The 26,693-nt window shown below is 38.7% G+C and overlaps 1 protein-coding gene across 5 annotated transcripts in view; it reads left to right on the forward strand.

Moving 5' to 3' along the window:
* Positions 1 to 26,693, forward strand: part of grm8a (glutamate receptor, metabotropic 8a) — a 157,402-nt gene that overhangs the window by 93,714 nt on the left and 36,995 nt on the right. For all 5 annotated transcript variants that reach the window (XM_026362946.2, XM_026362942.2, XM_026362945.2 and 2 more), the window contains exons 4-6: positions 11,320 to 11,455; positions 11,827 to 11,981; positions 13,865 to 14,002. In XM_026362946.2, the coding sequence (XP_026218731.1) occupies positions 11,320 to 11,455; positions 11,827 to 11,981; positions 13,865 to 14,002 (429 nt within the window). The remainder of the gene's footprint in view (positions 1 to 11,319; positions 11,456 to 11,826; positions 11,982 to 13,864; positions 14,003 to 26,693) is intronic.

Genomic DNA, 26,693 nt, shown 5'->3' on the forward strand with positions numbered 1-26,693 from the left:
ATGAGTGAATGACCTTTTTGAGTGTGAAAAGTTGACTATACTTTACTAGTTATACATAGAGTTAAGTATTTCTTCATGAGCAGTATTCCAAGTTCAAGTGATGCTTTTAAATGCCTAGAAAGAATCATGTTTTTCTGTTCATGTCTGTGCCTTTTCTTTTTGTAATACCAAAAGGTAAATGTCATTTTTGAGCCTAATGAAAGTGCAGACATCAAGGAACATGAGTTTAACTCCAGCACTACTGTACATGGAATCTCACAGAAACCTTCAGGACCTGTAGATAAATAAACAAATCGAGTTCAGTTCAGTTCATCCATGATTACAAGTGGACATTTGTGCCAGATGTAATAAAGTTAACTCTACATGTTCCTTAGGTGTTATGTGACCTGGAGATCACACTGTTATTGACCTGTGCCGTCTCAAATCTAATTGGTTCACAAATGAGCCCAAGTGGTTTATTAAAATTCAGAAGGAATTTCCTCAAAGATTTCAGGGATACTGTATCATGTTCGTGAGAAGGGACGGACGACCTGAAAACATGATGTCTGACTATAGATGTCACCATTGAAAAGACAACTCAAGTATGTTTGCATGCCCCCAGTCACATCCATATATTTATCTTTATATGATGTAATTCTAAGGAAGAGATGCCGATATTTGAAATCATCCCACCCATCTAACTGTAGCGGTGCACTAGTATAGCACACAACACCCTCTACCAGTGTCAGGTGAAAGACACACAGACATGCACATATACAGTAACTAGCATATGCACAACCCATAATGTATTCAGAGACATTCAAACATTGACATTTGGGCATCCTGTTTGCCCACACAGATGCTATCAGCAGCATTATGCCTGTGTGGCCATGGCTATTCAAAAGCCATAATGTCCCCCATATATTATGCTCATTGGCAGGTTCTAATGGGAACAAATTACTGGCTGAAGTTTCTATGGGCTGGCTGATTGGCCAGCTGTGCGTGTGCTGTGTTGACTTATCGATGGAGTTTCTATTGAATATTTAATGAATGTGTGACTGTGTATTTAGTTTAACATTGTAACTGTCACTTATGACTACATTAACACAATGCAATCTTCATTTTACAGCCCGCTCTTTGTACACTGCTGTGTGACTGATTCTGTTGATTTGGCAGAGATGAACATTGATAAACTGTTTGACAAAGTATATATTCTTGTGTGTGTATTAAAACACAACTACTAGGAATAGAGTTTCTGGCTTTTCTGTGTTATAGTCTTGGTGAATGATTGGTGAATTCCAGCTTATTGTTGGGATGATTGATATAAATTTGTTTTCTGTCTGGTGTGTGTTTGTGGTAACTGTGAGAATCATCAAGTATTTTGCCTGCAGAGATTTTTACCAGATGCAGAAACCATGCTCCATTAGTTACTATATACAGTGTAAGTGAAATGCACAACAGCTGTGTGGTTCTCTATCTTTCAATCCAAACTTTATACTGCCTAAAACTACATCTGCCCTTACTCAGCCTCTTTGCTATTCTCTCAATATTGGAGAAAAATAGGGAAATCGGGGAAAATGTCTCAGGCCTACAATTTCACCCACTTGTTAATAAGATTTTTGCATCCCACACCCCAAATGCAAAACCATGAATAATTTACTTTTGTTATGGCCAGAGCAAATGGTAGCTTAAAGATCCAGTACTTAATCATGGACTAAATGGGTCTCATTTGCAGAGAACCCATTTCTGTTTCATGTAATTCAGAATTGTATTATTATTATTTAAATGCATAAATACATATATATATATATTCTTGCTGAAAATCGGAAGGATTTTTTATCTTTTCCAAACTTGATGGATGGTTATCAGAAAAAGCACAGTAAAGGTCAACAATTTCAGTGACATTTTTGTTTTTTCATTCATCTGTTTCACTTCTGGGAGTGTGACACCAAAGCAACACACAGCACAGGGGAGGGAACAGAATGTACTTCATAATATCCTCGCTGCGCGTCTGTAAGTGTGTTCGAACCTACAATATATGTGTGTATGCACATGTACAAGTGTATGTAAGCTGTAAGCCTTTATTTGCATGCATACCTATATGATAGCATATTTTTATTATAAATACCATTGTTTTCTTGGTTTTGGTCAATCACATGGATGTAATTGTATCGCAAAACAATAAGAACTTCATTTTTAAGCATATATGATCACAGAGAAATGTTGCAGCAGTTTTGCAGCAACTGCCTGACAAATCTGTGGCATTCTACTAATCAGTTTTTGCAGGTATTCAGTCCTTGTCATGGGGACTTCGGAGACCATTTTTTTAGTCCCCAGAAGAATTATAATAGGAAATCTTTAAGAATACTTTTCTAGTTACTTAACTTCACAATTGAACAAAATGTTCTACTCCAAAAAAGACAAAAAAGCATTATAAGGTAACAAAGCTTAACACAACACCACTTGTCACAATGGTGACTCAGTAGTCTGAGATGGACGAGATGATGGACTCCACAGATTTGTCCAAAGCTTGATGACCAGTGTTGCATCAATGTAAGAAAATGGGCAGAATCTTAATATTTCTTCAATTTTCATATCACAACTTCTTGTGTTTCTAAGTCCTCAAACTTTGTGATTATTTCCAGGTTTGGGTGCAAATAGCACACATTTTCCATGTGGTCTCAGACTTAGATTGCACTGTATACAGAGTATATTTGTGTGTTTGCAGTATATCTGTGTGTATATCTGTGAGATCTTTCATCCTGAGATAAGACATGGGCTGGCGAACGGTGAGGCATCCCAGCCTGTGGAGTAACAGGCATCAGCAGGGATCTGATGTTCTATCGTGTGTGTGTTTGTGTGTGTTTTCAGAGGAAAACAGCAAAGCTAAAACACACATCCACACACACATGCAGCCTCATAGCCCTAGTCTGAGGGCACTGCTGTAATTGGATGTCTGATTACTGTCAGATAGTGTGTAGGAGAAAGAGAGAGGGACGAAAGAAAATGGCACAAAAAGGAAGGAAAATTCTACTGTTAGGGAAAGAGTCTTACCAAGAATAAAACACAGTCACAGAGAGAAAGAGGGAGGTGAAGAGTGGGAAGAAGAGTACCAGACAGAGAAGTGGAGATGTTCTCTCTGTGATCCCTGAGCTTTGCATTGACCTTGTGCTTTATATCTGTGCTCTGACATCCCGTCATCCATTGCTTATCTCCCTCCTTCCTCACTTTATACCCTACATCTTTCCATCTTCCTTCCCAACAGATTCTTCTTTGTCCTTATCTTTTTCTCCATCTGCCCTGCCTCTTTTCCTTCTCTCCTCCATAGCATCCCTTCTTTTGAGCTCCCCTCCATTTGTCCTTCCTTTTGCTTGGCCCTATCCTATACCACCTTTTCAGTCTTCCAACATCCAGCAGAAAGCCTTTGGGATTAGTCTGATTGATTGAAAACATTGGTGATGTGTGGCAGGTGGCAGAAGGTCAGGTGGACTCAATAGACAGAGTAACTGACTTGTCTCCTCCTTGAGGACTCACAGAACTAGTCTCCTGCCGTACTTGTTAACTCTCGCCACACCAGTGATAGTACACAGTGTGACGGACTACTGTGCTCTGTAATTGCTTGAGATTATGGTGTTGAGAATATGCTTATCATCTACATAACATTCACTCCACTCTTGTTTTATCTATTTTCCCTCTACACACAGTCATTGGAATTCAAGGGGTGGCTTGGTCTGTATGAATACTCTTCTCCTCTACCTCTACTAGAAGCAAGTTGGATGTATAATACACATGAATTGTTGGACCACAGAAGAAGCCTATTTCTCAAGGATTGCACATACACACACATAAAAGCAGGCCCTCTTCTCTGCAAACACACTTAAGACAAACACACACACTGCTCCATGCATTAGGTGTCCACCTGTCTCCCCTCAGACCTAAGCAAGTGCTGACTTCAGCTAGACTGCTCGACTCCTGTGGTTAAGACAGACCTGCCACCCCTCTCTCTACCCCACCACACACATACACATACACACACACACACACACGTACACACCCATTTCATGTGTGATGGCTGGCGGAGTGAGAAGTTAAAAGGCCAAGATCTTCTGTCTCCATCTGTCTCCTTTTCTGTCTTGTCCACACACTCTCTGTCTCCCTTGTGTGTTTTTTGTGCATCTCTTCTTTCACTTTCCTGCACACACACAGGAATAATGAAAGATGTCGATGTCTGTACAACATCCAATCTGTTCTCCTTGTGTGGGTTTAGATACAGTATGTTTTTCCTGAGAAACTGCAAACTGTCTGTCCTTTATACATAGAATAAAATCGAGCCACAGTCCCTGTCCTGCTTTTTAATTCAGTATTTACCCCAAAGGGAGAAATTATATTGACATTTAAAATGTTCCTGATATTTGTTGTCAGTGACAACACAAAATACTGACTCTCATCAGCGCCTCTTTACTCCAGTAATGGAGTAAAGAGGCAGAACTAATTGTACCATGATGTCACTACCGGGTACTAATACATGTTGTGGAATACTCACAATACATGAAAACATGCAGAAACACACAGAAAGGGGGTTCCACAGTTGTCTTCATTGCTTTCAATTTATAAAACACTAGTGCAGGTTAGACATTGACATAGTTGACTAGAGTTACTATTGCAGTCACTCCATATCTACCTTTTTTTGTCAACAATATTAGAAGAAAATAGTAAAATTTTCTTTTGCTTTAAAGCTTAGTATGAACTTAAATGTATGCATTACACATATCAAATCTTAAAACTAACAAATGTGTCTGGGCCCAAGCTCAGTTAAGAAAGACTGAGGTTATGGGGGTGCATTAGTGCACATGGTATGGGTAAATTGCACATCTGTGAAGGCACAATTAATTCTGAACTATATATACAGGTTTTCGAGCAACATATGTTGCCATGCAGGAAATGTCTTCCCTGATTATTCCAGCATGATGATGTCAGACATTCTGCAGGTTTTACAACAGCATGGCTCCATAGTGCTAAGCAGGCCAGCCTGCAGTCCAGACCTGCCTCTCATTGAAAACTTTCAAGAGGACAGCAGTTGGTCTTCTGAGTTCCACACTTACAGAGTGGTGATGCAGCATGGGCGGAAACATGCTCCTGTCCTAACATTTCTGAAATGTGTTGCTGGCATCAAATTCAAAATGAGCTCTTATTTTCTCCAAAGAAAAAAACATTTCCACGTTTGATATTGTGTCTTTGTATATTTTCAGTAAAATCTAGGTTGACTTGCAAATCATTGTGTTCTGTTTTTATTTACATTTTTCAGTGTCACAATCTTTTTTTTTTCTTTATCTTGAGGGGAAGCCACATGAGCTGCTACAGTTGTTAAAAATGCATTAAAATAGTGAAAAGTAAATGCTGGTGGGAGTGTGAAGCTTTTACCGCGTGTGGTCTCTTCTTCTTTACATAAAGCAGATATAGAACAGTTTCTATAGTACATTAGATACCACTGCAGTATTAATGTGTGTGAGTGGCTGTCCCTGTATGAGCATACAATTAGCTTTCTATAGATGGATACCACAAATTATTGTATTTTGTTTGAGCACCACTTGAACCATTTTATTATGTGAACAGTAGATCATTGCAAATATCCAATATCCATTCGCTGATACAGACTGCCACCTCAATTTATACTCTGATAAATCACAGCACTGTGGAGACATCTCATGATTTTATATGAGTATGTTCACACTGTGCTAATCTAACAAATGTTTACCAAGAGTTCTTCAGTTTCTTTTGCATATTTTCACATAGGCTTTATCACTATTTCATTATCAGCAAATTAAAAACAATTTCAGGCTTCAGTCTGTTATAGGCCCACAAAATCTTTTCCACCTCCGGCTTGTTTCAGGTCTGAGCAGCATCTTATTGGGTTGGGGTTAGGGCCATCTTAAATTTTCAGGACCATTTAGGGCTCTAAGGCCTGTGTCCTTTAAGGCATATTTTAATGGGAGGATGTAAATTTCCTGGGACAGCGATTCTGTGGTGTTGTCAATGATTTATTAGCAAGCCTGGGGAGAAGTTCAAGTCAGTGGAAAAAATGCAGAACACAATATTTACTGCACCACTTAATCCAAACCCACGCAAAGAAGAGTTGAACTCATAGTTACTGGAGTTATACATACATAGTCAAATGTTCATCGGTAAGCCTACATGGGCGAACACACACACACGCACAGAAATCAGTGACTTCAAAGGCCCATGTAAAAGTAGCCCCAAGTCACGAACAAAGCATAGCTAAGCAGAGGGCAACTTTTAATTTTATATGAGTGCTAATGAGCTTTGGAGAGAAAGAAAGTGTTTGAAATCAGTGTGTGCACATGTGTTTGCATCAGAATTATTGTGTAGTAACAGTCCACTGGCAGGTATTTGTGTGGTCATGGCGAGAGTTGGGCTTAAAGTAGAGCATGCAGGAGGCACAGCTTGACAAAAAATGTACACCGCAGAAAACCCAGTGTTTTGTTTACAGCATGTCAAAGCAGCACCAGTTCTATGATTGGAAACAATACATTATGTATATAACCCCAGTTTCGTGAAGGAGAGAAGCGAGATACAACACCAGGTTGTTGTGTTCTGTGCTGAGTGGAATAGTGATTTCTCTGGATGATGACCAGCACTTTATGCACACAAGCTCAATTTCTTTTTCTGTGTGGCTTTGTTGGGTGCACAGGACCTCATATTTGGTCCAAGCAAATTGACTGACATGTTAATAGTAGCGACTGATGTGTGTTTGTTTGTGTGTGTACAGAGAAATACAGTAAGAATGTATTAAAGACAGAAACTTTGACTATCTTTGACTTTAAATTTACGCAGGAAAATGCATGTGCCCCACACAGACACACTCTAGTGGCAGTCGCTGTAAGGCTGCAAGCGTTAAAGTTATCCTCATTACTCATCTTGCTTAGCAGGAACCCACATTAATATCTGTGTGTAATGCTGGTGTAAATACATTACAAGATGTATGAGTGTAACAGTGAGTGGTTTTGTGGCGCTCATGCAGTGCTGAATCAAGGTTTAGTGCCGGATATTGTATAATAGAGCTGTATGAGGTTATTGCCACTGTTGGAGAGAGAAATTAATACAAATTATAATATTATTGAATCTGATATATAATAAAAACAGAACTGCATAAAGGAGAGAAGTGTGCAAATTGAAGACGTAAGATGGAGAGGAAAAAGAATAGATAAACAGAAAATGATGATGTAAAAAGGAGAAATTGAATTATAAGTGAACTGGATGCAAAAAAGACAGGGAGGCTTAGAAAAAGGTGATTGTATCCACTGCCAAAAGCTACTATAGTCGGTTGTGCAGCAGCTCTAACTTCTACAGGATACATGTACACATTTCTTAAATCTCCCGAGCCTATGTGGATTGATGTCCAGCCACTGGTCAGTTTGTCTTGCTAGATTTCAGTGCTTGTGAAGATTTTAGTTGTGATTTCTTTGTTGCTACTATTGTACACTCTTTTAATAAATATATTGTACAATTGATAGCTGCATCTTCCAGGAAATAAAGCATTATGGTGTTTTATTCTGTTCTTTTGTTAAAATACTAAAGATATCTACTCTATGTAAAGTTCTGACAAGCTGAAGGTGATTAGAAAACAACAGAAGCAAGATACAAGCAGTGAGAGAGACGAGTAAGTCCTCTTTATTTTGTCTCTCCATTCATGCCTCTCGTGGTTAATAGATGAAATGGTAGAGAAAAGAGAGAGGAGTGTGGGAGGGAAGCAGATTGTTAATTAAACATTGAGACAGAAGCATTTCTTCCTGAAACACACTGAATTCAATCTCAGAATAGAATGAAATTAATTGCAAGTGTAAGGGCATGTTTTGCATAGAGAGAAGTGCTGGACACACTTAAAATTTAATTATCACAATGCACCTCTGTTTTTTTGTAACCACTGAAAAGGGAAACAGTCGAATGCAAATGCGTACTCGTACACACTCTTGATATGCTTGCACAAAAACAGGCATTAAGGCTCACTAGTCTGTACACCTACACACAGAGAGGTAAATAACGCCAGTACACATATACACACGCACACATAAATAAACCCAAGGAATTAGGATTCAGTGACATTCTGTTTCACATTGAAGCCTCAATAATCAGGTTATTAGAGATAAAGCGAGAGCTTGGTGCGTTGCTGCTCAGTGAATGTAGGGCCCATAATTCAATTAGCCCGTCCTAGATGAACGTGCTACAATTGGTGAATTATGTAATAACTGTCTATTACTGTGATCCAATACAGCGGAGATTGTTCTGTTATCTGAAGTGAATAAAGAGAAGTTCTGACTGGTCTCATATTAGCAATGCCCAACACGTGATGCAAGGTCTCTAAACAATTAATTGCTGTTGTTGTTGTTTTTTTTTTACTTTATCAGCCAAATTATGAGGCTGCAGATTGTGTTTTAGGGGGATCTAAGAGAAGTTAAGCAAAGTGCAGTTAAACAACTGATGCTTTGGCTCAAAGTTGAATATAGTTTAACAGCGTCTTCACACTTGGATTTCACTATAGTCGTCTCAAACAATGAGGAGCATTATTAAGCACCATGTCATGTGTTAATTCTCTGTTTGTTCATATTGTGTGCAAATGTAAAACGGCCACAGTGTCTTTTTTTGCGAAACTGTTGGCAGTAGGATATTTATATGATTTGGTCTGAAGAACGCTTTCCCACCATTTCAGGTACCTGAGATGCAGGTTTTTAACCCAGATCTCCACTTAAATCAATACCGGTGCTTGTAGTTCACAGAAAACTTTCTTTTTCCTCTGTGTAGGAGATTTCCACTAAACCTCAGCAGACAAAACTGGAAAAAACATAATCTGGGTATTGTTGTTTGCAAGACTTATGCAATGTGCCTTTTTTTTCTTTAAAATTTTATCTATAACTTTACAACATGATGCAAATGATCTGTCTGGAATACCATGATGTGCAAAGGTTGAGATGTTAAATCTTTTCCCCCCTTTTTATTTAATAACTACTTCTTTCAACTAGGCACTCTGAGTACTGTGAGTGTTACGGGGAAGAAAAAAAAAAGTACAATGTTTCCCCTGACTTCATAACCTCTTAGCTTTTCTTTCAACATAGTAGCAAGGATGTGCACTAACTGATGTTGGCTTTTTAATGGGTTGCTTTTTTGGCACAAGACTAAAAGTGTTTCAGGTGTGTGTGACTTAATTTGATATGTAATCTTTATCTGGGAAGACTGTTCTGCACAGTCATTGATAATGGCAGTGAGAGAGTATGATTTAACAGTGGGTGGGAAATTTAAACAGATCTAACATCCTGGGTTCCTTCTACCTAACGACGAGACGGCTGCATACAGTATTATTACAGGGAGTTTTGTGTGATGGTGTTGGTTCATTAGTCATTGTCTTATGTGTATGTGTGTGAAACTTTTTACTTATAAATATTATAAGTGAATTTCTGACGTTAGCATTTGCATTAGAAGCTTCTCACCACTGCATGTTTGGTGGTAGGGACAGTTCAGAGTGTAGATCATCAGAGTTTTAGAAATAGAGCGCAATAGTCTACACTGTAAATATGACCCCCTGCCCCCAGTGACAGAATATAGTAAACACCAATTTTTGTGATGAATTGGATCCCAAGGTTGTTATTCAAGTTTGAAATGGTTCCTTTATTTGTAGATGCCATGAAAAAAAAGTGATAAGTGCACTGCAAGCTAAACTGGGTTATGACCATTATCGATTGATAAAGAATTACTTAACTAATCAAAACATAACTACAGGATCCAGTTAAGAAATAACTAGTCAAATAAACAAAAACACACATACAAAAAAATTCTAACTATCCCAACTATGAAACAAGCTATGATTTAATCACCTTTATACTGCTCCAAGGACAGTGGTGAAAGAATGCAAATATAAACATTGCTTTCTCGTGATTTGCTGTTCGTGTACATGTGCAAAAGTGTATGTCAAGTTGGTGATTATCCTTGAGAAAAGTCTGCAGAAGTTAAGTATTTGTCTGTTGTGTAGTGTGTGTAGTGTGTGTGTAGTGTGTGTGTGCGCGCGCGTGAGGAGTTGATGGGGATGCCTGTGCAGATTTTGTCACTTTAGTGATTATCCTTCAGAGGGTTTTAATTTGAGGCTAATGAGTATTTGTTTTAGCAGTCATGCACGCTGGTGTGCGCGCATCTGCGTGGGCACAAATGTGTGTGTGTGTGTGTATTTGTGACTAAGGGGAGTGATATAGTGAACGCGACAGACTGTACAGATGTTCAATAAATGGGCTGGAACAGGCAGGGAGGAAAGGGGACATCATTCACACTCCCTCACACACACACACACACATAAATGTACTCAGACAAATAAAAAAAATAAATATGCGCACACACACACACACACACACACACACGCATAGAGAACCTGGGTACGCGCAGAGTGCACTGGTTAAAGATAATGCAAAACTACTGTAAAACATTGATATAATCCAACATACACTTTTACACCTTGAGCTGCTAATATAATAAACCAGCGCTAATTAAGAGAAAGGCCTGAATATAAAGTCTGGATTTGTGCAGAACCGTATGGGATGTTGGATTTTGTGTCTAAAATACACAAAGAAATTACTCCAAAAAAAATTTGTCCCTGTTTCCAGGGTTGAACATGGAGTGTATGTGTGTGTGTGTGTGTGAGAGAGAGAGTGTGAGAGGACAAACAAGGTGACAAAAATCTTCCTCATTATCACATATTGCGCAGGAAATAGCTGATATTGTTGTGAATGCTATTCTTGTCATCGTAAACAATGGAGGAAATAGAAGTGTGAAAGGAGTGCAGTGGATATTTCCTGGGACTCACACCATGGCAGCAACATTAATTTGAATTAGAAATTTGGCCTATTCATCTATTTTTTCTGTTCACCTTCACCATTATCTCTTTTCAGCATGTTCTTCTACTTTTATTTCCTTTATGTGTGCTGCTGTTTCTCTATTCCCCCTCAATCCCTTTGCCCCTGCTGTTTCATCTGCTCTCTTGGATTTTCTTGGCTATTCTAAGGCGGCTGTTGCTGCTCATGCTACCTGTCAATTTATCCCTTTATTCCACTAGAAGTGCTAAGTCTGCTGAAAGTGTAAAATCACATCACTTCCACACACCAGAGGTCTTGACATTTAGTGTTTAACAGTTTAGAACCCTTTTATGAACAGGGTATAGGCCAAGTCAAAGGAGAGCGACTGATTGTGAGTGGTGAATACAAAATGGGAAAAAAATGCAAATCAGTGGTTAACAATCACATAAAACATTCTATCCTTCCTTCTCTTTCTCTGTTTCTGTTTCAGGTGGTGTGTGCATTGCCCAATCCTTAAAGATCCCTAGGGAGCCCAGGCCAGGGGAGTTTGACAAGATCATCAGACGCCTGCTGGAGACCTCCAACGCCAGGGCTATCATCATGTTTGCTAATGAGGATGACATACGGTACGTGCTATGCCCTTAAAACAAGTGTCCCGCTGCCACTGCTCTCCATTTTCCCACTGCCCTCAGTTTTACATTTGGTTTAGTAACACACTGTGTACCTTTACTGTGCCATTGTGTGTCAGAACAGCTATAATGCAACTAAAAGACAGTAATAATTTGGTAGTTGTTAAACAAATGATTTAAAGTTGTAAGACTTGAGATGACAATGATTTGTGCCTAAATCTAAGCATATCGTTTCACTGCATTTATTATTGCAACCATGGCAACGATGGTTCAGGACCCAGTAGCCCATGTCTGTGGTGTCACTTGCTCACCCATTTATAGCCGACTTTTCCAGGCCCCATAATTTTCTCCTTTTTTTGTTCAAACAGACGAGTTCTGGATGCAGCTAAGCGGAACAACCAAACTGGTCACTTTCTGTGGGTGGGTTCAGACAGCTGGGGGTCCAAGATCTCTCCTGTGATTGGCCAAGAGAGAGTGGCTGAGGGAGCCATCACCATTCTTCCTAAACGAGCGTCTGTGGATGGTAAGAGTGCGAGATGCTTCCGATGGTACGGTGCCATAATGTCAGTGCACACATGGTCAATAACTGACCAGTTATTTACATATAATTTATTAAAATACATTTTCAACTGCATTGTAACTTGTTCCATGGAGGCTCTGTGACAAATGAAAGGAAGCAGAGGTTTCATGTGTGTGTGCTTGAGGTCTAATAGATCAAATTAAGGTGGCTGGGGGAAAGTCCAGAAACAGAAAGTGAGATAGGCTCATGTTCCCTCATTCTTAAACCCAGCAGGCAACAAGTTTTTGCTATTAGGCTGAGGGGGATATCCTCATTTGCTCTCTGTCAGAGCTCTCTATTAGATAATTGACTCCTGGAGGGACACAAAGATGACAAGATATACACTGAAAGTAAAGCAAAGAGAGCTTATGTGGAAGTTTAAATGAATCAAAGTCAGCTAGTTGACAGGAACGAACACGCTATGGGGTCTTTAGAATTGAGAAGTTGGGAGTGAGATGGAGCCTGGATATGTTAGTGAAGACTGCATTCTAATAAAAGCTGATTTATTTATTAGGAACACTTTACAGTCTGAGGCCATGTAATCCATTAATGCTGTCTTTTGTAAAGTCATTAGTTTCTATAGCAGAGATGTATTGATTAAATAAAAGTTAGATTTCATGGACATACATACGCTCCATTATAATAACAGGTGTTTCTTAGCACAGCTTAGCCCAACTGTGGGAAAGCTACAAACGGCCAGCCTTCATAGGTGTTTTAAATAAGTAATTTTGTGCTCACAGTGAGAAGCCAGATGACATGTTCTACCTGTTGAGCGACACAAGCAGTAAAGCCACTGTTTCCAGCAGTCTAACCATGAATTGAGCTTCACAAGTGCACACAGGACCAATTTCCCTGACAGCAGTGGAGATTAATCAAGGCAGCTCTTGTCAGCTTTTACAGAGAGTGAGGTGTGGCACCGGCTGTCCTAGTCGGTCTGGTAGTCCCTGGTGATTTCCCCATCCTCCATGAGTTGTTTCACATGCACTGTGTTCCCCTAAATTACTGTCCCAGTAGTGCTGGAAGTGACACCTTAATCTTATTAGTGAAGTGTAAATGGTTTTTTGCAGGACATACCTGAAGTCCACAGGAACAATTAAAGCTTCCCCTGTTTTTAAGTTGGGAACACCGCACCGAAGACGTCAAGGAGGGGGATAATAGCAATGTGACAATAGAAGTCTACTCAAAATCCAGTATAGCCGCCTTTTACTGTCACACAACAGAGCAAAAATAGGTTGTTCCAATTAATTCTGGTTTGAACATAGAACAAGTACAAGGGGTGATTTTTGTCTCCCTCATTTTTCTTTTCTTTTGCCCATCTCTTCATCTCAGCCTGCCAGACTCTTGACAGGTATTTCCATTCGTATGAGTGGAGAAATATATTCTTCCCTGTTTCTCTCAGCCTCTCCACTTATTAAATTGGACAAGTAGCCAACGAATTGTGAAAGCTCGGTTTAAAATGTTTGCTCACCTTGCTCTTGGCTACAGTTTTTGGTGGGAGCTCCAGTACTGGATGGCTCCATGGAAAATCAATCATACTTTAGATCCATGGGCTGTTCATAACATATGCTTTTGTGAGTCAGAACTTATTACACCACCATGAACACCTCATTTTTAGTAACTGCTAGCTCAGTGGAAAGGAGGCCCTTTACTCCTGAAGCACTAGTGTCCTCCTCACATTACATCATTAAGTCTGATCTGGGAGGTTTTAAAACAACTATTAATGTCAGAATGATGTATTTTTGATTGTTATTATGGACACATTTGTTTAATGTTTTGCAAAAAAAAGAAAAAACTGAAGTCCCTCTTTGTTCAGTTTTCAGCTTTTACCCTGTTTTTTCTTTTAACAGCATTTGATCGGTATTTCCGTAGCCGCTCACTGTCCAACAACAGGAGGAATGTTTGGTTTGCTGAATTCTGGGAGGAAAACTTCAACTGTAAGCTGGGGATGCATGGTAAACGGCCTGGTAACCTGAAGAAATGCACAGGTAAGACTCTGCACCTTGCCTTCTTGCATCTAATGTGTTGCTGTCCTCTATGGTTTTGTATCATTTGGAAATATTAGGAACATAATATGGATGATGAGTGTGTTTTCTCTTTGACATACAACCGGTCGAGGCAGATGGCCGTTTAACTTGAGCCTGGTTCTGCTGGAGGTTTCTTCCCTAGGGGGAGTTTTTCCTCTCCACTGTTTGCCTAGTGCTTGCTCAAGTTGATCTTGTTGGGCTACATGTGTTTCTTGTCTGTCTTGTGAAGCACTTTGTAACATATGTTTAGAAAAGTGCTCTATAAATAAATTTATTATTATTATAACATGCAGTCTATAATTTGGTTGATTTTCGTTGTGATTGCCTAAACATCCAACAGAGATAAAAATGCATCTAACCTCTGTGACAAATAATTTTGCCATTTTGAGAAGCAGTCTTTTACCTCTTCAGATGTTTTACCTTTTAATGAATTTTGCAGGTGATCAGTTTGTATATGTCTAATTATATTCCTGCACAACATCATCCTGCATTTTACTCTGTTTTGTTTGTTTAATGCAAAACAAGGACTAGCTAAAAAACTCACCAAGCCCAGGTTTCACGTTAAGAAATCCAAACACACTCTATCTGTGTTGCTTTAACTCTCTGTGACATTTACTGAATCAGTAAGTTCAACTTTTCACAAGATTAAAGTTCACTCTCAAAAGGCCTGTCTTTCTGGACTTTTCCAATTAGGCCAGCTAACAAAGATATGCTCAAGTTTACCACATAGCTATGGACTCTCTGAGGCTTGGTTGGAGCATTCTGACTCTGACAATTTGTCAACAGGGACAAACACAGGGCTTTAATTAGTGTGTGTGTGTATATATATATATATATATATATATATATATATATATATATATATATATATACACACACACACACAATATTGTAGAGTGGAGCTGCTGGCTCTAATAAGTAGCCTTAAAACACAGATCACACTAGCTGTTACGCTCCAAGGAGCAATACAACACAGCAAGAACAATTGTGTAGTCAAAGCTTAAAGGGAAATTAAATAATTGTTGGATTCTGCATTTGTAAATATGGTAATTTGGCCTCCTACTTGTGTGTGTAGAGTATATGTATTCTGTTTTGTAATAGGCATCTCTTTCTGTCATTGTATTGTGCGTGTGAGTGAGATGTGTGCAGTTTGACCTGCATTTTCCTGTCGCATCAAACGATACCTGTAGCTTGTTATTTTATACGTGCACTGCAACTGATGCATGTGTTCACTTGCTCTGGACAATGGTGTGTTTATGCTTCGATGAACCTACAGAAACCACTGACTGGACAAAAATGACACATTCACAGCAGAGTTAGTGATTTTTTTGGACAAACATCAGATAATTTCACTTTCCACAGGTTCAATATGACCTTGTTCTGGTGTGATGGAGTTTATATGTTTATATGTTTATTAGTGTGTGTGTGTTACAGTGAGTATTCCCTGACTGGTGCCTGCCATTAGTTCGCATAATTAGGTTTGTAAGGGCTGTGACTCCCATTGACCGTCTATTACTAGCGATGGCATCTGTGTACGTAGGCGTGTACGTGTCAAGGACCCTGTAGTCATGCGACAGAGTCCATTAATTCCAAGTGTTGGGGTTCACGACCTCTAAATCATCAACACAGAAGCCAATCAGCGGCATGCTGCTCAGGGTCGCTGTGGTGACACAGCTGATGGGAGGATGTAGAAATGGTTGTGATTATTACATGTGATTGGGCTAAAAGGGAGAGGCATATAGAAAGTGAAGTGTGTCAGAAAGTCTGAAAATTAACGAGAAAAGAGACAAATGTTTAGATGCCCAACAACAAACACCATCTTTTCACAGTGACACATTTCATTTTTCACAAAGATTGTTACCATTGCAAGAACATACTGTTAGTTTTGAGTTCCGTCTTGCTGTCTTGTGTAGTTAAGGCTGATGCTGAGTGAGTGGGCCAGTGTTTCATCAGTCAGTCATCAGCAGCACCTTTCTTTCACCACGACTCGTGCATCATCTTCTCAAATAATATTCTTACTTGAGTCTTTCACTTGATCTTTACTGTAGAATATTCTTCTAACTTGCTTCTTGTTTAAATGCCAAATGAACTACATGAAGCTACTTCATATTCCAGTATTCATATGCATTATTGTCATAGTTGCATGATATTGTATTTTTTAGAGTTAGTACAGCTACTACAGCAAGTAGAAGACATCATTCTCTAGTCCAATAAATTCATTTTAATGATTTATTTAGACTACATTACTGTAACTTTCATCATTTCTTCTTTCATCAAGGGAATAGCAAGCACAAAGGAAAAACTAAATCCAAAGCACTCAGACTGGGTAACATAAGAAGTCTTTTTTTTCAGAAGCTGATATGCTCATATGCATATCCTGGCAGAACCTGTCAGCCTGCACAGTTCAGACACTGGATTGTCCTGTTGTAAGGGTGCAGTCAGGTAAAACTGATGCCCAAGGGGAAGAGGGCTGGAGCAGACACCAGATCACAGATAAACCAACATACACACTTAAATGTTCAGAAACACATTGTGTAGTTCCAGCAGATAAAATTATGAAAGAGTGCACAGACTCATGGAGTGAAACCCGATCGTCAGACCTCACTGCCCTCACAGGTTTACAATCTCCTCACAAACGTTCCCTGTTTGATTAGAGGCAGCCACATCTACACACCCTTATCTTGAAAAGATTCATTAACCTTAAATATAACACAGAATTCCCAGTGAAATAAAATATTGATTTAACAATAGTAAAGAGCCTAACCTATCTTCACCTAGAAACATACTGTATTCTCAAAACTAATCCATTCAGTCAGTTCTTTTTTAAGATAAAAATAACTGCAGTTGCCCAAAGCTGTAATCACATGCAGCAGGATCATTAGATGCCTCAGAAAATCAAAGTGTATTTTACGTTATGCTTTCATGGTTGTTGGAAATTGACTCCCCAAGTGGAACAGATCAGAGCAGGACCTGAGCCTGATTTGAGTAAAATTGCACTAAAATGATGAAGACCTACTATATAAATACATTTGAATAAAATGCATTACAAATCACAGGTGTGACTGGTGTCTGTGTTGCAGTTTTCCACCACTTCCAGGCCTCAGTCCCAAAACCCCCCCTCCACAATCACACCTGGATGGATACGCTGCTCCTCACAGAAAACAAATTGGTGGCAGCCGTTCCTCCTAGCCAGCCACACTGTGTGACTGTGGCTGATCTCTAAAGTCATTTCCTTGTTCTGAGCTGAACACAGAAACACTTGGACACGTGTGACAGACAAACACACACACACACACACAGATATGAGAATACGTCTTGATCATTGGTCGTGACCTGTGGCACTCGCAGCGTTATATGACATCTATATTTTATCTTTTTTTTTTACTTGGTCCATTTTTTATCAGCCTTATCCTCACTTGGGCTTTTCTCACCTTGTTAATAACATTTCACCAGCCAGCTTTTGCTTTTCAGCCAGATACAAATTTGAAGTGCTTTATTGATTTACTGTATTTACACAGCACTGGGCGGATTTTAACATAAGCCTACAGTCTTTTACAGTTAAAACAGAACTAATACAATTCGACTAGAACTAGAAACTACTGTAGTACTAGAAATACTACTTTATATACATGGTATTTTAAGTTATTCAAGTTGAATTTTTACAAAGCTACAGAAAGTAGCTACATTCTCACAAATGTTCTGTAGTTATTAGGGTCAAATAATAAATTAATAAATGACCTAATCTAAATTATTGTTTTTTTCTTCTTGTATCCTCTTCTTCTCTTTTCTTCCCTCACTTTGTCTCAGTTATTGTCCTACAGTTACTTGTTCTCATTGCCTCTGGAGTGTTCTTAGTCAAAGCTTAGACTATTCACATCGTCATAAAAACTGCTCTGCCATATCATTTTGTTATATTTCACAGTAAATGTGGGAAATAAGAGTAAGCTAGATCTATAAATGAGGCCGACCGCTGAATTAGCGCTTGTGTTTAGTAGTGCATTTATGATCTCTTAGAAGAGCTATTTGTGGAGCTGTTTGTAATAATGTATATTTTATGCAGCTGTATAGTTTGCTCTTGCATTGCTTATTATGGATAAATTCAGTGTTGCATGCTGGCTTTAATGGGCCCACTAACACTCATTCTGAGGTCTTTCCATCCTACTCAATGGGGGGCAAACACATGGTGCAAATGCGGTGCAGGCAGTGAATAGAAAACCAGGCAGTATAGAGTCGATTCCATTTGAACAATGGCAACAATTAAAAGGTAATTTTAATATTGGAATGGGGGTGTTGACATAGAGTTCTCACACAAAATGACCTTTCATTACATTACATGGACAAAAGACTGTATGTCACAGCACATAATGAGTGGATACAAGTCATTTCCATGGCCTGTGCAGTGTTTATGTTTAAATTGGATGAACAAATATACAGAAAATATACATTTTATAAACTTTATCATTAGCAAAGAGTTCAAACTATCATCCAGGTGAGAAAAAGACAGCAAAGCATGTGTGCAGAGAGCACACATTCTGTGAGAGAATATCCTATCATAGTAGTTTTAGCAGTTCTCCAGTCTTCTTTCCCTGAAAAGAGATTACAATGAGACTGCCTAATGAAGACTGTGCTGTAACTTCCTTCCTACTTAACAGGCAGCACAGGCTATTATGAAATGCTTACACACACCCCCACCTACATACATATGTGCAATCTTTACATTTCCCTAGTTTGATATAAATAATTAATACTTTGCAAAGTGTTATTAATGGGGAAATTATGTTCTCCAGGGTGCTGTGCAGTAGTGTGATGCCTTTGCTTTCTGAACATTAAGAAACTTTTCTTACTCTGTAAAAAAGATCTGCTTTTGAAGATTTAACGTCTTCAGCCAACAGCGGCGATATGTCCAAGGATATGTCCGCATTAGATGCACTCTACCATTCCAGGAGTTAATTAGATCTTGACTTCGCCCGACATGCACATGTTCACCCTCACGCACAAACACATGTTCACTCATAGCAAATAGACCATATCCTAACGAGGTCGATAGGGAAAGGAGAGTTATTAGGCTTGCAGGCTGGATAAACTGTTCACTCCCCTGTGAAAAGGCCTTAGGGCCAAACAGACTGAAAGATGGAGACAAACACAGATGGAGGGCTTGATGGACAATTAGAGACAGACACACAGAGAGACAGATTGCCTGCTGTGAGACAGGCAGACAGTATTTTATGACTCTTTAGTGGCGTTAGTTTGCAGTAGGTGAGATGAGGTGTCATTCAGCTGCAGTGAAGTGATCTTTTTCTTCCAGAGGATTTGATCATGTAACTGCTTCTATAGATGACTGTGTGTCTGTGTATGACTCACTGATTGATGAGAGATACAATACAGAACATGTACTGTATGCACTGCGTGCCTAAATTCTTACTTAGGAAAACTTTATCTGTGTGACCATGCATGAGGCTGCTCGCTGCCATCATACTGTAGGTATCTGAAAGCATCAGTGTTGAGTTACTCCATCTATCACTGTTAAGTCACAGGCTCACACACATGCACAAAGTAATCCATCTTGAGCAGGTCCAGGGGACCCACTGCCCAGTGTGGCCCTGCTACACATCATTTTGTCATTTACACACACACACACACACACACCCAAAGCACAGCCAGTATGGATACAGACTGAAAACGACTGCCACACATGAATTACATGCACAAGTACAGCAGCAAACCTGTGCACATGTTATCTAGATGTACATGCATTTGAGAGTATGCACTGTTTATAGTTATTATTATTGAGTGAGCACAGTGAACTGAAAGCAGTTTTAATTCAATATTAAGTTTGTAGTCCCTTGGGAGCAGTGGAATAAGTTGTTAATTGTCATATAAACTCCACATTCAAATAAGATTCTTATGCTGAATGTCTTGGTAAAACGTTGCCTCGTCACACATCAAGCAAATGCATGAAAACATCATTTATTTGGAATATTTGAAGTCTAATATTTACTTGTTTTAGCTCAGTTTTGGTGTTGTGAGCTGGTTAATGCAGTGGACTATAAAAGCAAATTATACTAAAAAGCTTCATGGTGCTAAGGTTAACTGCTGCTCTGTAGAGTGATGCTGTCATTTTCAAGGTCTCAGGTTCTTTGCACAATGCACTCCAAAGTTCAGATTGACTCATATGAAACTTCAATAGTCCCAATACTGTATTTCAACAATTAATTCAGGCAGTAATATGTTATCCCAGCTGGTGTGAATAGGGGGAAATTAGTTCCATGTTTTAAATGGGTGTTTTTTCTTTTTCCAATTTGAATTATTAGGGGCCACAGTAGTTTTTACAAAGCTAAAGTGATAAAAAGATAGACCCTTTCTGCCATAATGACTTTAGAAACTGCAGTGTGTCTAATATCCTGAACCTGAGCTAAACCTATCACCATGGTTACTTCTGCGTTTCGTGTCCTTGGCTATGCTAGGCTAAAAGAGGCAGTTCAGTGCATAAATGTTGCAGCATTAAAAGCAGATGTGTGTGCATCTCTGTCACCGCGTGCAACTCTGAGTGGACATGCACACACTTTGAAAGCAGTGCTGGGTTGTTTCAGGTTAAATGGAACACGTGCTGCTCAACTACTGTGTTTTTTTATGGTTTGTACTCTCTTTACCAATGCCCGTTTTCTCAGTTGTATGCCTTCACCTGCCTCCACCTCCTCTTCTCTTTCTCATATTCTCTTTTTTCCTGTATCTCCTATCTCTCTCAAGCTTTCTTCCACGATCTGACCTTCTATTTATCATCTTTCACTCCCTCTTTTGTTTAGATTTTTTTGTCCATCTCTCTGTTTTGTTTGGTCCAATTTTCTTTGTCTTTCTCCTCACTGACGTTATCTTGCTCTTTCTCGCGTGTCCCTTTTGTTCCATCTCTCTCCCTCCTCTGTATGTGTGTGTGTGTGTGTTAGAGTGTGTGTGTTTAAGGTAGGCCCGCTGACATAAAACACACATTCCTTCAGCGACTAAAATGAGAATTCTTGTTTATTTGTTCGTGTGAAAGCTGTGCAGGAGAGAGATTAACAGAGGAACGGACTGACAAAAGGAAATTAAAAAAGTTGAAGGCAGCAAGAGAGAGAGCTGGTGAGCACAGCCAAGTTGTGCCACGTTGATAGTGATTCAGCATAATATGAAAAATGACTAATAAATAATTTATATTAGCTGTGTGTACTATCAGGAGTAATGTATACCCGTAATAATGAAGAGATGTGATATATATTAGGCACATATGTCAGTGGCATCGCATCAGTCATAAAAAGTGGTGTTCTGCAGCAAATTGCTCTTTATAAAGCAGAAAACATTCTAGCTGCAGTCTGATGGGAGGTCTGAAGAGAGAAGGGAGAGTAGATGAAAGAGGATAAGAAGGCGCCAGCAGGCTCAAAAAGAAATCTGTTCGTTCAGTAAATAAACCCAACTGCAAGAGTTACAGTCCTTCAGTCATTAAAAAGAAATTCTGGTTTAGAACTTGGCTCTTCTTTTCCTTGTTTAAGCCATCATTTTTAGCTGTAATGGTAACAGTGTCCTTGCATATTGATGACTGAGATCTGGAAAAGCTGATACATTTCTAAAATGAAGTCTAACTAGACATTGAAGCAAGCAAGCTAATGATCATAAAGGCTTTTTTATGCCCCTAAGACAACGTTGCATAACTCTGCAATGTGCTCTGTTGCACCTGTAACCACACCCAGCAGTGATATCATGGTGTGCATAACACGCCAGCGCCAGCACTATGGCTGATGTGATATCATGTCATGTTGATTAAAGATATAAAACAAATCACTAGAGCAATGACAATATACTGCCTTAATTACCTCCAAGTGTCACATTTTCTCTTTAACTTGAATCCCACTTAATGCACTTTAGAGAACGTGTAACTCCAGTTTAACCATGGTTTCAATGTAGTATTGACTATTGAATTGAGTTATACTAAACTAAACTAACTAATTAAACTTGAAACCAGCCCTTTCTCTAATTTCTGGTCATAAACTGAAGGCTGATTTACTTCAGCAACATTTTCTACAACTGATGTTTTTGACATTTTTTTTCCACACTTCTATTTCATTGACTTGACTGTTGGTTCTACACACTCAACTCTCCAGCTGACTGATATTAGAATGATATTTGACATTGATATTTGACATTGATCCGTGATTCTTTGCAGAAGACATTTAGGGACAAGTAATAGAAGACGGACACACACATGCACAGTTGTAGGTGAATTTGTACAAACGGACACACACACTTAAACCTAATGATGGTATTTTTGCAGCAGTGTATTGACATAACCCTTGGTTTCAGTGCACTCCTGTCAAATCATGTAGAGCAGCATCTCTGTCTGACGCTCATTTTCTATTCTTTTCTATTGATTATTCATTTCTTTCTTGGCACGTTAGCCCTGAAGCTAGCTCAGAGCCAGACAAGTATGGTTATAACAACAGATCTCTCTCTCTATATATGTGTGTTTGTGTGTGTTCATGTTGTGAGATTAAGCAAAAACATATTTAACCAAAATAGTTGCATATGTGTTTGTAGTATCTCTCCAGCCTGTCATCTCCCTGCTGTCTTTAAGATATGTTTGATAAATGAGAGAAAACGAAATTAAGCAACATTTATGTAAATGTATTCATCACCCTCTGAGTTCAGTATTTTTATATATATATATATATATATATATATATATATATATATATATATTTCCCCACTTAATTAGTCCCAAATTTATTCATTTGCAACTTAAAATGAAAAATAAATGCCTGTGTTTATACGGTATGTATGCAATCCCGCTTGAGAAAGCAGAACAAGGAGAAGAAAAGGAAAGAAAAGAACTTTTAGGCGACGAGAGTGGTGAAGGAGGGAATTTAATGCATCTTCCTAATTGATGTTTAATTAAGGAGCTTGTCCAAATCATTAGTCTGTCTGTCATCCGTGGTGCCATCAATCACTCTGTGTGTAAAACCTGGCTGGCACAGTCGTCCATGAAGACATCCATCAAGGCACTTAGCCAGTCAGCATTCTTGCATTAGCCGCACCTCACTGCTTTAATGTATTGTTTGGGGTTTGTCTAGCAAAGCACTGAAGCACATATGTTAGTGGCTTCTCTGGTATTAATCTCATTGCGGAGCCGATAAGCCAGGGGTTTCGGAGCATTACTTTGACTTTTGTTTGAACTACCATTATGTTGGTTTATGATTTATGATCGAGAAATTTGACTGTAAAAATTTTGAAGAAATATACATTTGGGGACGACACAAATTTTATTTTCTTGGATGATTGACCGTTGAACAAGACATCTACATTGCAGAGAGCAGCAGTTTGCAGAAAATACCTACATCCTTACAAGAAATAAAGTATAAACATTACAATGTTTTTTATACATAAAAATGTGGTTATGTTTGTAATGGGGGATGGGGGGGGGGGGACTCATAACTAAATATGATTGTTATAGTATGTCTCAATTATGATGTTATTTACTTTATCTGGCAATTGGTACAATAAAATCAGTATTAATAATTCCACTCTGACAGTTTAATTATGTTAGATGAAAACTTATTCCACCACAATCTTAAATTTAATTTATACATGACAGTTATTGTGAATAACTTTGCAGTTCTCATTATACATATGCTGCACATAAGATCCATCTAATCAGCGTCAAGCAAACACGAAAGCTTGACCATTTTTTAAAAGTTCATATAGTTTCATATGTCCTGTAGGAGGACAAAATAATAATTATTTTTTAGCTTGTTACACAAAATTAGATTTCAGCTCTTCACCTCTGCTCTTAAGGTGATATTTGGATTGATGTTACCTCCTGCTTTTCCGATGTTTTTACCGATGTGAGTCATGCTGCAGTGCTGTACCACCGTCTCAGCACTGATGTTGAAGTGCCAGGTCAGACGATTCAAGTGTCATGTCAAGCCGTTTAAGAGAGATTTGAAGAGTTCTATTCCAAAATGCACTTTCAATTTTGAATAAGGGTAATGATGAAAAATACCACCAATACTTAATCTTCAAAGACCTCTGCAAAGTATTGGACCCCAACTGTAACACTTTCAAAGACTTTCAAGTTTACATCTTCTGCTCGAATTCAGTGTGCAATTGCAGGTGTCAGGATCTACAAACAGCTGATTATATCAATTTCAAACAAAACTTCGAACATGGAAACATTTTTAGAACAAAGTTTCAGCCACGCCTGTGGCTTTTATTAAACTGAACCAAGATGAGTAATGCATTTGCACAGATCTAGTGCCTGGCCTGTGTGCCTCTGCAACAAGAACAAATAATCAAGCACAAAATATGGAAATGGCTCACAGGCAGATATGGAGATGATTGTGTCCTTATGCTGTTTTTTGGATTGTGAGTGAGAAATAAAAGTAACTTTTCATCTATAGTTTTGCCTCTCTGAGTTTTTCAAGTCTTATTTTTTTCAGTTTTTTACTACAACACCACTCTTAGCAACCAGCAAACCAACCGAGCTGCATGCAGTCTCTGATGTCATTAACAGTGAGCAGAAAGGCTGAATTTAATTTAGTAGCTGTTGGCTGGAAAATGGAATGTGTGTAAGACAGACGGGCTGCATATTGATACACAAAAAATTCTCTCTGTGCATCTCTTTGCCTTCATCTTAACCTTTATTCCTGTTTATCTGTTCCTCTTTTCTCTTGTTTTCACACACACACACACACACACACACACACACACACACACACACACAAAGAGAGACTGCGCTGTAATGAATACTGAGCATTATGTTCAGATATTAAAGGCTCAGTTAAATCTGTCTTTTTATTTTGCACCTGCACACATCATGTGTAGAGATGAAATGAATAGATTTGTGGCCGCTTCATTGATGTGACGAGCTGCTAACTGGCTGCAGACAATGAGCAGACAGATCCAATAAAAGCTGTATTGTATTGTACTCTTCACACACTCTCAGGGACACATACACACCCTGTGCTCTGGTTACAACACCTGATGCAATCCCTGGAAACGGAGACAGTAGTGTTTTCCCAGTTAGCACCACTCATAACATAACCAGTCGTTTAACTGTCTCAAGGCAGGATTGCATTTTCTTGCGATATGCTGATTAATGATGCATCGTGCCGTTTCACATCTCATAAGAACAACAGAGAGAAATTCTCATTATCTCATGACACATTGATCTATGGCTCAGTACAGCACTTTATTTTACTTTTTCTCTGAATTGGAATATGCTCAAATCCTGAATGCAAACAAGCATGCACCTACCAATACATGAGCTAGAAGATGGTGGCTTGTTCAGAAAAACACACAGTCTTAGTGTTTATAAGTCTGTTTTTTTGCAGTTCTTCTACCAGTTGGAAATCATTCTTGTCCTTTTCAGTTTTCTCCTTACAAAAAATATAATTTTAGTGTCTCACTTCAACTATGAGTATGTGTGTGGTGTAGCGTATTGCAAGTTGTGCTTTAAAACTTGAGCAGCTTGTTACCTTCATTAGCACAGTATTTTCTTGCTAATTAAATTACGGTTTTAAAGGAACACTTAACCTGCACTGTAACAAGATGGTGAGAAGTTCACAATGTCAGTAGAACAGCCGCAGCTACAGCAGCTCCTTATAAATGTGATATTATTAAATCATTACTGTGGATATTATAGAGGAATAATAATTTGACATATACAGTGACTTTATGAAGTTTTCTGAATTTTTCACTTTTGGATTTCATTTTTAAATTAATCTACACCTAACAACTCATAGCATGTTTTGAGAAAAGTCATACAAATCTCTCGTTTGCAAATCTATTCAGACCTTTGATACACTATGTTGTAGAAGCCTCATTGGCAGCAATTACAGCAGATGCAAATCCATGTTGACCAGTCATACAGTTTTACATGAATAATTGAACATTTTAGCAGTCACCAGTCAAGCTTTCATGGGGTGTGTTTTTAATGCTGAAAAGATTTATTTTGAGTGTGCTATCACACTAATGCCACCCATTTATTATGTAAAGGTACATAGCTATGAAAGCATTTACTAATTAATGTCTTGTTTAGCTTTATTTATGGACTATTAGTATAATTAGGTCTGTGATTATGGTAAGGCATTAGGCAGTCAGCTCAAGGGCCTTTTGTTGATTAGTGAGACTGTATAGAGATGTTTCAGTATGCTCTGTTCTCAGACACTAATAGATATTGCTCTCTGGTTTACGTGGTACAAATTCCCTGGTGCTTAAATCTATATGCTTCACATTGCTCTGTTACATTCCTGTGTTGCCATGTAATTGAAGCATGACATATTAGCATTAAGGTAGTTGTATAGATTACAGCTTTAAGAACAAGCAATACTTTACTGTGAGATACTGAGAGTATTGTGATAGATGATACAAATGTATGGTCCTCTTTAACTTTTAAGACCTTTACTCAAGTACTCTTAAGCTTTAACACTTTGAGAAGAAGCATTTTCAAGTGGAGCTTATGAAGCAGCCTATATCCCAAGATAGTATGTGTGAATGCTGCCCAGTGTTTCTCCAAAGCCAGGGGGAGACGGGGATAAATATGAAAACTGCAATTTGACCTTCTGCAGAAATTGGGCGTTGCTCAAAGGTCTAAGTTGAATGAGGTCATTGTGATTTTCCCAAAGCCGCA

This window comes from Anabas testudineus, chromosome 23 (genome assembly GCF_900324465.2).
Source record: "Anabas testudineus chromosome 23, fAnaTes1.2, whole genome shotgun sequence".
Taxonomy (NCBI): domain Eukaryota; kingdom Metazoa; phylum Chordata; class Actinopteri; order Anabantiformes; family Anabantidae; genus Anabas; species Anabas testudineus.